The 11,900-nt window shown below is 42.3% G+C and overlaps 1 protein-coding gene across 1 annotated transcript in view; it reads left to right on the top strand.

The window, feature by feature from the left end:
* Positions 1 to 750: 750 nt before the first annotated feature.
* Positions 751 to 11,900, top strand: part of LOC103810885 (urea transporter 2-like) — an 11,550-nt gene continuing 400 nt past the window's right edge. The window contains exons 1-7 of the mRNA XM_009083806.1: positions 751 to 916; positions 2,958 to 3,147; positions 3,622 to 3,750; positions 6,285 to 6,477; positions 7,510 to 7,657; positions 9,204 to 9,338; positions 10,550 to 10,599. Of these exons, the coding sequence (XP_009082054.1) occupies positions 751 to 916; positions 2,958 to 3,147; positions 3,622 to 3,750; positions 6,285 to 6,477; positions 7,510 to 7,657; positions 9,204 to 9,338; positions 10,550 to 10,599 (1,011 nt within the window). The remainder of the gene's footprint in view (positions 917 to 2,957; positions 3,148 to 3,621; positions 3,751 to 6,284; positions 6,478 to 7,509; positions 7,658 to 9,203; positions 9,339 to 10,549; positions 10,600 to 11,900) is intronic.

Genomic DNA, 11,900 nt, shown 5'->3' with positions numbered 1-11,900 from the left:
CTGCTAACTAAAGAGCACACATCCCTGATGAGTCAAGGTGCTTATTGCTGTATAAAGACATATGTGGATGCTGATTTCTGTGCAATACTTTGATGCTGCCCCAGTTTGCTCTTGATGGTCTATCAAAGGTAGATGTGGAATGAGGAACATCTTATATTTCTGGTAATATATGAAGTAATCAGCTCCAAACGTCCAAAGGGATACATGCTTCAGCCTCTCCTCTAGTATTTTCTTGTCCCCTGCTCTCTGCTCGTGTTCTGACAATTCACATTGCTTCCCTCCAGCTCACTGCTTGGCCAAACATCAGCAGGCTGCCTCCTCAGCAGCTGCCACAGCAGCTAGATTCAGCCAGCCATGATCAGCACATAGGTATCACCCAGTTACCTAGCAAATTTCATGTCCCTGTCCAACCAGCAGCATGTCACAGGCTGCAGCAGGAGCTGGAGTGAGGGTGGGATGCAACAGGGCACCTATGCCACAACCCTTTTAACCCCTGCAGCTCTGTGTCACAGCTGCCTGACAGCAGCAAGTTATTGCCTGGTCCTCATCCCCAAGGGCAGATGCCATTGCCCTGGACAGCAGCACACACCACTCTCAGCAGTGGATCAGGCAGATCCCTTCTCCATAAACATCCCATCTTTGAAGAAAAAAACATCACAGGGCTCTGAAGGTTGTCAGGGCAAAACCCTAAATGATTTTTTAACACATGAACTGTGATTAACTGTTATCTTTTACCATCACCCAAAACAGATGGATCTTGGCGAGATTGTTGTGACTGAACATCCCAGTGAGAGGCAGTTGTATGAGAAGCAGATGCCAAGAGCCCAGGACCTGCTGTGGAGAAGTGGAAATTGGATCCACCAAGTTTTTGGGTATCTCACAGGAGAAATGAAAGAATATGGAGAGTGGATAAAAAGTAAGCATATTGGTGTGTTTGGGGCTCTCTGGTTGAGGTCATCTATATTGCCAACAGGGCTGGAGCACAACAGTCTGTTTAACCCCCTGAGGCAGAGCAAAAGCAGCGTGGTCCAAATTCATTGCAAGCATCTGGCCTTTTAACCCAAATTATTTTTGGGAAGGAAATCTCACTCTTGCCATCACCATCGCTGCTTGAAAAATTCAGCACAGGCCAAAGACATCTTTTACACTTAATCAGTTACATGTCATTAGCATCACATTCCTTATAGCAGTGCCCAGATTCACACGTCAGGACTGGGGATTGAATCTCGTTTGTAAATGCTTTGGGTCAGCCACTGCCTCTCAACAGCATGTGGGCTGTCAATGGTGACTTGCCCCTTGATCATGTGGGCAAAGGCTCTTGTGTTACTGGCCTTGAGGGAGCAATAAGCACTGTGGGTGTCACAGTGCTATAAAATACAAACTGGGACTCATCTCAAAGGTTGTCTGTACTGTCCAGACAGGAACAATGCTTAAGCAGATCATCTGTGTTACCCAGAATGTGGGTTTTGAGAGTCTGTGTAAGACTGCAGGTTCTCTGTCCAGGCTAGGTTAGGTAGCAGTACAACCCCAGCAATGGGAGAGAAATAAGAGACAGCTGTGTACAGCCAGGCTGTGCAGTGGGCTATCATTGGTGGAGGAGTTGGGATGAAATGCCTCCAGACAGGCTCATCAGGCTGCAGTGTGAACCCCAGATGCAGAGGAATATCTCCTCCTGCTTTCTCTTTACTCCAGTGGTCCATGCTATGAAAACAGCTTTTCTTATTCAGTGTTCTGAGAAGCTTTGGCCACTGTTCTCTAGTTATAATTGATTTTTTACAATTAATACTTGTGTCTGAAAGTAAGCTCATTGCTGATACTTGTTTCATTGCTCAACACGAAATATTGCTTAAAATTATTTCAAACAAGCCGTGTCATTTTTCTCTAAGGAACTCATTCCTCCTCCTCCTTATTTTTGCTCCTTAATGGTGGCTGGGAGGAGTTTTAGGAATAAATCATTGCCCATTTCAAAAGGTAGTCTAGCACTTTATGCTGGATCTAATTAACAATCTAAGTTAACAGAATTAATTTCAAATCTTTAGCAAGATGAAAGCTGCTTATACACATTGCATGAACATCTTGTACATGCAAGCAGATCCTCTTTCTCATCTATTCTCCTTGCACCATGTTTAAAAACACAGAGCAGTACAGAAATTGTTACATTTTTCCCAGAGGAGAGGTAGAAAAAATATTCAAATTAATTTGCAATAGAAGGATGAGCAGCAAAAAGTTACTGCAGCACTGCAAGTCCCTCCTTTGTCCACAGAGATCATCAGAAGTACTGTACATAGACACTCCCAGATCCTACCTTCTATCTGCACTCACCTGAGGTACCTGAGGTTGGTGCCTGTTTGCTCATTCCAAGTTCAATGGCCTTCTCTAAGGAGAAATAAAAGAGCAATAACTCTTTGTCCTTTGGAAATGCCCCTTTGCCCTGGGTACAGTCCAAGTAATGATAACTATCTTCTTAGCTTAGGTTCTTCAGTTCTCAAAAGACCTTTTACCCCATCTCCTAAAAGTACAGCATACCTCCATGTTCTGGGTTGCTGATTTTCTACCTAAGATGGCAAAAATGTTTCCTTTTCATATTTCCCATACACACTAGATTCAGAGTCCCTCTCTGCATCTGAATTATACACAAAAAAGGGTCTGTCTCATTAAATCTGTATCAGTCTTAAGTGATCTAACATGGAAGTCATTCTTTGACTTTTCTTTGACCACCATAAATAAATCTCTTTTCTATCTATCCCTCCCTGAACTTCATAACAGTGCTCAGTCCATGCTTATCAGTTTTCAAGTGCTGGATGCAAAATATGCTGAGACAGCAATAAATCATAGACCAGTTTTACACTCCTGTTGATACATTGCCTCTGTTCTGTGGCCACCCAGTGGCTGGAGAGATGAGTGTGATTAGCTAAAATGATGCCTTATCAACAGTATTTTCCTTTAATCTTCTCCAGATAAGCCCTTAATTGTTCAGCTGGTGGACTGGATCTTGAGAGGGACCTCTCAGGTGATGTTTGTCAACAACCCTTTCAGTGGGCTGATCATTTTAGTGGGACTCTTCATCCAGAGTCCATGGTGGATGTTAACAGGCTGTACTGGAACAACTGTGTCCACATTAACTGCTCTGGCTCTCAGTCAGGACAGGTAGGTGGTACCTCATATCCTTGTGCACTTAATAAAGATCAATCATTGTGATATCTGGAAGCCATGGATGGGTAATAGCTCCTTGTTAGAGCCAGCAGACCAGTCTTCCTTACAGGTGGATTAGATGCAGTTAGGTGTGAGGACAGAGCAGTGGTACAGGAAAAGCTGGCCTGTCCCCACAACTTGCTGTCTTCACAGAAACAATTACCTCCCTCTGATAGCCATTGTTGCAGCTATGCAGGTCCTCCAGGTCACAAGGAGACCCTTAGAAAATCATCATCCAACAGTCCCCAAACTCTCCCCTTCCACACACTGGTGCAAGGTAGTATATCAGCAATCTCACTGCTTTTTCATCCCTCCCCTACATACCCTTCACCAGGAACAGGACACTAATAAATTACATTTCAGTGGGTCCCTGTGACAGGCCACCTTCAGCACACCTGGCTACCTTGCAAACATTTCTCTCCATGACAGATCAGCCATCGCAGCTGGGCTGCACGGCTACAATGGGATCCTAGTGGGACTGCTCATGGCTGTATACTCTGACAAAGGGGATTACTACTGGTGGCTTCTCCCTCCTGTGGCAGTTATATCAATGGCCTGGTAAGTGCCACTTCTCCTCCTAAGGACAATTTTCAAAGAATGAGTCTGGCGCTATACAACTTAAACACACTGAAGTCCACTCTGCCTGCTCCCCAGTAACTCCAGACGTGATGGCATTAGAAATAGGTGTTCAACAATGCACAGAGCTCATAGGGACCTAGTGGGAGCTGAAGACACAGACAAAACTGATTATTACACACAGACAAAGCAGACCCACTCCACTGCTCTGAAAATGGCCCTCATCAGCCAGACATATTGACAGGGGACATCATCATGTCCAGCACTGCAATGGTTCTTCCATCAACCCTGTTCTCTCCCTTGGGCCAAATTCAGTATTTCCCTTCTCAGATAGGCAACCAGTCATGAGCAAAATTAATTCCTTCAAGTAACTCTGAATGCCACACTATGTCCTTCCAGGATTAAATTTGCCAATTTCAAATAGGGACCCTAAGAGAAGTGCAGAATCTATTTAATAGCCTTAACTGAAATTAATTTAGTAGTCACATTTTAATGACTGTAAGCAATAAGATGCAAGTCATTATTGAATTTCACTGCTTTTAAGATCAGATTTAATTTTTTTTTCTATTTAATTTCTGTAGTCACTCTCAGCAAAGGTCATTTTATAACAGTCTCTCAAAACCCGGGACATGTTGCATGAATGCTTAGCTTGTGTTATCTGCCAGAATTCCTTGAGGCTTTTTGTTCAAACAGTTCTTCATTCTTTTAATTCACAAGACTTGAAAGTAGAGCTAAAAGATTTTAAAATTAGACATTTCAGTGATTTTTTTAACTGATTCTTTGAATTTCAGCTTTAGAAGTCAGAATTTGTTTAATTGTTTCCTTTTTTCTGACAAGATGTATAACTGGCAGAAACATCGTTTTCAGCACAGAGATTAGGACAGAGTTTTCACTGAAGTCCTGGTTTTCCTACAGTTACAAGCAAGGAAATCTATAAACTCCTTTGGGAACCAAATTTGTTTAAAAAAAAAAAAAAAAAAAAAAGCCAACAAAAACCAGCAGGCTTCATCTGAGTTTATACAGGAAGAACAAAGCATTTTTTCCCACTGATTGTATCTACGCAACAGGACACAAGATGTTGTTTTTGAAATGTCAAATAGTTTGGGTGGGGTGGGTTTTTTTAATTAGAACCAACAAAACGATCTTCTAGGAGTCAAATGCAGCTTCTTGAAATATTCAAGTCTTTAAATTGATTTTTGGCAAACTGTACAATGTCCACCACTTCTTGGAGTTATCATAGGAACTATTCCACTCACTTGTATCAAACAGCTCAGAACACCAGCCGTTTCCATCAAGAGTAGGACGTGGTCATTTGCTCTCTTCCACAAGCTTTCTGTGTCCCATAAACATACCATTACATACAAACATAAACTGTGTCAGATATTACCTTGACAATATGAGCAGATATTACCTTGACAATATGCTCCCACAAAGTCCTTCATGTAGGACACACACTTCAAGTGTAAGTCACACAGCCTGGAAATGCCCTGAGGAAAGCAGATCAGGCAAAGTTTATATTCCAGCTTCTACAGAGAATAACTTTGGGAAAGGTCATGGTATTTCAAGGCTTATGTGTTTCTTAGTGTTCTGTCCCTAAAAATTTGAGGGTCGGCCCAAATACTTTACGTGGTAAATATAGTTATTCAAGCTTTTTAAAAGCAAATCTCAGTTTTCAGAAAATGCCATGTTATTTTGAATGGTATGTGGACAGCACACAGTCACATCAGTCTCACTGACATACACAGGAACATCAGCCAAGGTCTGGGTGATGTCTGGCACCAATACCTGTCACAACTCTGTTACGGTGGTGGCTTCATCTTATGCTGTGTTGGGCTCCATATGTCATAAGGACTCCTCATTGCCCCAAAATATTTTCTAGCATGGTAAACATTTGTACCTTTCTTAATGGAAGATTTTTCCATCCTCTTTGGTCACCTCTTCTGCTTTATTTTTTTTCCACAGTCATCTTCTGATGGCCTTCAAACTGTTTAAACAAAAAACCTGCCAACAGCAACAGAAAAAAATTGGTAATTTCCATCACCCTCTTGCCTCCTCCAGATGGCAGCTTTTTTAAGACCATCTAAAGTTCTAATCCCACAGTTCTTCATGTGGGATTCCCAAAATTTGGTCCTCAGTTTCTTCGTAAAATTTTCTACTGAATAAGAAGTCAGATTACCTGTCTCCATTCATGCCTAAATGCTGCATTGGATGCATTTCTTCCTTGAGTCCCTGAGCTCAGCATAGCTAGCAGAGTGCTTGCACACCAAGCACCAAGCTCCTGTGGAGCTTCCACCATCTATGAATGGATGTGATAGTTTTTTTCAGAAAGATGAACAGCATTCTGCAACTCATTGATGCAGATTAATGTGTTAAGGTATTCACTATCTGGTGTTTCTAAAAGGAATGGCATTGGCTTGCATTTGCCCAAATTACTATTTATGACTGAAGAGGTAGTCTGTTTCACTTCTCTAATTGTTACAAAGAAATTATATTCATGTCTGTTCTCCTGTTCTCAGCCCAGTCCTGTCCAGTGCTTTGGGATCCATCTTCAGTAAATGGGACCTTCCTGTTTTCACTCTGCCCTTCAATATTGCAGTGACTCTGTACTTGGCAGCCACAGGGCACTACAACCTCTTCTTCCCCACAACACTCATCAAGCCTGTAGCTGCAGTGCCCAATATCACCTGGTCTGCAATCAATGTGCCATTGGTAAGCTTCACACTAACAGGTTTATGATACTTCCTTTAAAGGTGAGCATGAAGACATTAATCTCTGGACAACACTTTCACATGGACCAGAATGGCTGTATGATATATACCTAGGAGAAATTCACATAAATGCATGACTCAGTTCAGTGCAAAGACAGAAGAGCCATAAAATACCCAGAAATATTTGTGGTTCATACAGAAGAAAGGCTGATGAGGGAACAGAGATCCTCAGCCTTTCAATCTACCTCAACTTGGACCCAAAACTTTTGAGCTAAAACTGGCAGGCCAGACAGCTGTGTCTTGAGCTGCAGTCCCAGCAGTGTGGGCAGCAGGTGAGGGTAGGATTCTGCCCCTCTGCTCTGCCCAGGTGAAACCCCATCTGCAATGCTGTGCCCAGCTCTGGGGTATCCAGCACAGGAAGAACATGGACCCGTTGGAGTGAGTCCAGAGGAGGCCACCAAGGTGATTAGAGGTATGGAGCACCTCTCATACAAGGAAAGGCTGAGAGAATTGAGACTATTCAGCCTGGAAAATAAAAGGCGGCTTCAGGATGACCTAATTGTGGCCTTCCAGTACCTGAAACGAGCCTACAAGAAAGATGGAGAGAGACTATTTAAAAGGGACTGGAGTGACAGGAGAAAGGGGATTGGCTTCAAGCTGAAAGAGAGTACATTTGGATTTGATAGGTATTAGGAAAATAATTATTGACTGTGAGGGTTGTGAGGCACTGACACAGGTTGCCCAGAGAAGTTCTGGCTTCTCCATCCCTGGAAGTGTTCAAGACCAGGCTGGAGGGAGCTCCAAGCAACCTGGTCTAGTGGAATGTGTCCCTGCCCATGGCAGGGGGGTTAAAACTAGATGAACTTTAATGACCCTTACAACCCAAACCATTCTATGACTCTAAGATTTACTCCCAATCCAACAAGCAATGTTCCTCCCTTTCCACTTCAGCCAATAGCTTGGACAAAATAACTGCTGTGTACTTCAGGATACAGAGAGAAAATAATATGCCTTTTTCTACACTTTGCTGCAGCTCTTACAATCCATTCCAGCTGGCATTGGTCAAGTGTATGGTTGTGGAAACCCCTGGACTGGAGGCATTTTCCTTGTGGCTTTACTTATGTCCTCCCCATTGATCTGTTTACATGCTGCAATTGGATCAACAGTGGGGATGTTTGCAGGTAAGAAGTACTTACCAAAAGCACTTTTGCAACCAAGGTATCTTGACCCAAGCCATTAAACAGCTCTGAGTAGACTTTACAGTTCCCTGGGCATGGAGGTATTTGAGACAACACTGTCATTTTTCAAACTGTCTCTAAATTTGTAAGCTTTTACTAAAGGTCACACAACACAGTGAAGGTAAGAACAGAAGTGGATTTTCTTTAAACTTCGAATTTGTTATTAGATTTGGAACTCAGGCAGGTGGTTTGCTCTACCTTGTTTAACCCTCCAGCCACTGGGTGTGATAAATCTCATGACAATGATCATAAAGAAACCTAGAGAAAGAGTTTGAGAACTAATCTCTTGCACACAATTGTTTTACATTACCACTACAAGCAGATGTCTGCCTCAGAGGTGATCAGCCAAGGAGAAGAAACAGACTTTTCTAAGTTGCAATTTGCTCTATCCTGTCGTGGATTTGTAAAAATAGTTAAATGGCCACTAAAAATGGCCTGTCTTTCCCCTAGCCAGAGACGCAATATGAAGTTAGAGACATGAACCTGACCCTTGAAGTTAAAAACATTAATGCCACTTGAGTGACTGATCGTAATAAAAGAGGTAATGGAATAAGTTTAGTCTGAGACAACAACCATGAAAAAGGCAGAGTCATCTAACAAGAAGTTCTCTGTGCTTTGAAGCACTTTGTACAAGACACGAGCTGCCCTATATTCGTGTTTTTAAACAAATCTATCTACAATTTGTGTGGCTAAGAGCATATGACAGGTCCTCTACAAGTCTGACATTTAAGCTAGTAGGGATAGGTCAGGGGCAAGTATCTGGGGATAAGGGTGGCAATAAAATAGAAGACAGGACAATGTAGCAGGAAATGCATTAAACCCTCAAGACACAGGAAGGTGGTCTGTGCACCACATACTGTGCCCTCATTTTCACTGGTACTCTTGAAGCCTATGAGAAAACCTGCATAAGTTTCTGTGAGGTCAGATTTGGAGCAGACCCTCAGCTCCTATCCCCATGGAGAATTTCCACAGCACTGATGAAGCAACTACCTCTAATAACTAGACCACATCCTGCAAAGGTAACTAGGAAGAGATGGAAAACTCTGCTCACTCCCACAAAAGACACTCAGTTGTGCCTCTGATATTCAATATCAGGGTATGTATGAGATTTAAAGAGGATGTGTGAGCACAGATTTCTGCAAGGAGGACACCCAGGTGAGAAAGTTCTCATACAATCTAGCTGGATCCTTCATCTGGTCCTCTGGGGGACCAACTACAACACATTCAGTGCATACATGGAGAGTTTTGCCTGAATGTAACCTCTGAGACTGGGGTAAATTCCAACCCTAGGGACATTATCAGAGCTCCAAAATACTGAGTTTCCTTTGGTATCCTCCTTTCTTTCTGCATGTCCATGTTATGGAAGTGTGAGCACAGATAAATTCGACTAGATGTCATAAGGAAGATACGATGGATTCCCAGCAAGTGACAGGTCCTCCTACAGATACTTCTCATACCTGACCTTACAGCCTTTCCTTTTGTCTTGCAGCACTGAGCATTGCATCCCCATTTGACAGCATCTACCTTGGCTTACATAATTACAACTGTGCCCTTGCATGCATCGCGATCGGAGGCATGTTCTATGCCCTGACTTGGCAGACCCATTTGCTTTCGCTTGCTTGTGGTAAGCACCTTTACACATAAAGGGAAGAAAAATATTTATGTAGACAGGAAGCCTATGAGTAGTACAGGTTTAGAGTCAACTACCACTGTGTACCAAAAGTATATCCTATTTATGTGATAGCATCAGCCTTGAGCTCGGATTTGCAAGTACAGAGAGAACAGCATTAGACTCTGATAACATGGAAATGTCTAGAAAGGATGGAAGTCCTGTTTGTGAAAGGAGCACAAGCTATTCCATGAACAGGTTTAACAAATTAGCAACTCAACAGATTCATGGAAGAAACCTTTCCATAACTAAATGTATCGTTAGAGGAAGCGTGTGACAAGAAGTGACACAAGAGCTGCTGCACAAGCTCAGTTTAAAATCCATCTACGCAAAGATCCCATGTCCAACAGCAGCCAAAACCAGGCACTGTGGGAAGAGTTTAAGAAAATAAATTTCCCATTTAAGAAATTCCTATGAAGTTTCATCCAGCTTTCAACTATCTTCATTTCAGTTTCTGGATTACTCAGTGGCTTTTTCTTCCTTGACTTAGTTCTTGAGTGCCTAATCTTAGCTCCTGTTCTGCCATTTCTCACATCTGAAGACAAGGAGACCCACAGCTAACTGCCTGTGGTGTGAAGCCACAGGATAGAGAAGTTCTGCAGTCCTGAAATGCTGGAGAATTTCAGTAATTCCCACTGCATAGGCATCAAGTCATGCAAAGTAGAAAAAAATTAAAGATAAAAGAAATGCTGCCATTACTTATTCTTGACAAAACCATGTTCTTCATTAGCCATCAATCTCTACAGAGCAGATAGGATGAAATGTTGGAAAATACCTCTAAGATCATCAAGTCCAGCCATTCCCCCAGCACTGCCAAGACTAAACCATATCACCAAGTGCCACACCTACATGGCTCTTAAATCCCTCCAGGCCCTGTGCAAGGGCTTGACAATACTTTTTGTCATGAAATTTTTCCTAATATCCTGTCTTCCCTGGCACCACCTGAGGCCATTTCCTCTTGTTCTATCACTTGCTACCCGAGAGAAGCATTCACAGCACGTTTCAGTTAATTGTTGAATTCTAGCATTAATCATCACACCAGTTAGGTGGGAGGATATTTTACTGTGCATTATTACTGTGAAATATTACTACCTTTGATAATTTTTTTTTGGAGAGTTGAACAATATTTTCCTCATCTTGAGCTCTCTTTGGTCTTCTTTTCTTAGCATTATTTTGTGCCTACTCTGGAGCAGCTCTTGCTAATGCCCTTTCTGTGGTAAGTTTGCACTATTGGGTTTTAACTGGGTTCTTTTAATTTTTGTAAGCGTATTTTGATTTGTTCTAATATAATGTTAAGGACATGCCTCAAAATTTTCCATGTCATCTTTGAAAGCATTGAAATGAGAATGCTGCAGCCAGTGGCAGGTCTTGTACAACCTCTGTGTTGGCTGAATTGTGCCCTTGAAGACTCTACAGCTGATAGTAAGATTTCAAAGACCTTTGAAGCATGATGTCCACAGTGGGTTTGTGTATGTGCGTGTGAGTTCCAGCAACAGCATGTAGTTTAAGAATAAATACTTAGTTGAACCATATCTTTTAGCAATTCCCAATGGTCCACATTTTCACTTCCTTCTTCCAAGGTCTTTCTTCAACCCTACCCACTGGTATTATTAAAGTTTGAATGGATATGAGAACTAAAATGAGCAAGAGACTGTTCTCTTATGTACAAAGTTATCATATCTGCACAAATCAAGGAAGAAGTGAAGCCAGAAATGCCAGGATTTGTTTCTTCTTTAAGACCTGAGAAATTAAAGCAAAAACACATTTTAATAAAATAGATTTATTGACTAAAAATAAAAATGTAGAACTAGCAGCTTCATGCATTAAATGTATTCATCTGGCACCCACTCAGTACCATATAGGTCCCTGCAGATGAGCTGCTTTAATCACATCTGCTTTTGAGATGCATCAGGGACAAGGTCATCTACTTTTTCTACTTGTGATCTTGCTATTGGCAGACCTCATGTCAGGTCAAGAGGTGGGGAAACAGAGAAGGACTGAGGGTTGGATGCAATGCCAGTGATATATAGGCACTGAGGAAAGTGAGTATGTGTGAATAATACTCTCAATATGTGACATTTTACAGGGCAGCAATTTAAAATGACTACCTGTGAGCTGGGTGTCATGGTTTTCATTGCAGTCATCAGAGCTCTGGACCCTGATTCAGTTGCTTCAACATTTGTGCCAGGTGCCCTTCAGCAACAAGAGCTGCACCTCCAAAAGGATTGAGGGCTCAGATGTTGGAATCTTTATGTAGGCCCATACACTTCAGATAAACTAGATACCTCTGTGTGAGCAGCTGAATTGACATTTCATAGCAGAGGAGCCTCCCAGACTTTCAATGACCAGCAGAAATGTAGCTTACATGTAGCCTATGCCATATAACCATCTGCATCTGGGCACCCTCCTCTGGATCCAAATGGATCCAATCCTGTACATGGAGGATCAGGAAGACATGTCCTGTGTCATCCTCTCCTCAGAGAAAGCACAAGCTCTTCCAGCGTCTCAAGTGCAGGA

Source organism: Acanthisitta chloris, unplaced genomic scaffold, assembly GCF_000695815.1.
Source record: "Acanthisitta chloris isolate BGI_N310 unplaced genomic scaffold, ASM69581v1 scaffold601, whole genome shotgun sequence".
In the NCBI taxonomy this organism is placed as follows: domain Eukaryota; kingdom Metazoa; phylum Chordata; class Aves; order Passeriformes; family Acanthisittidae; genus Acanthisitta; species Acanthisitta chloris.
Note: the sequence above shows the minus strand (reverse complement) of the source record. Positions and strands in the feature narration are given on the sequence as shown.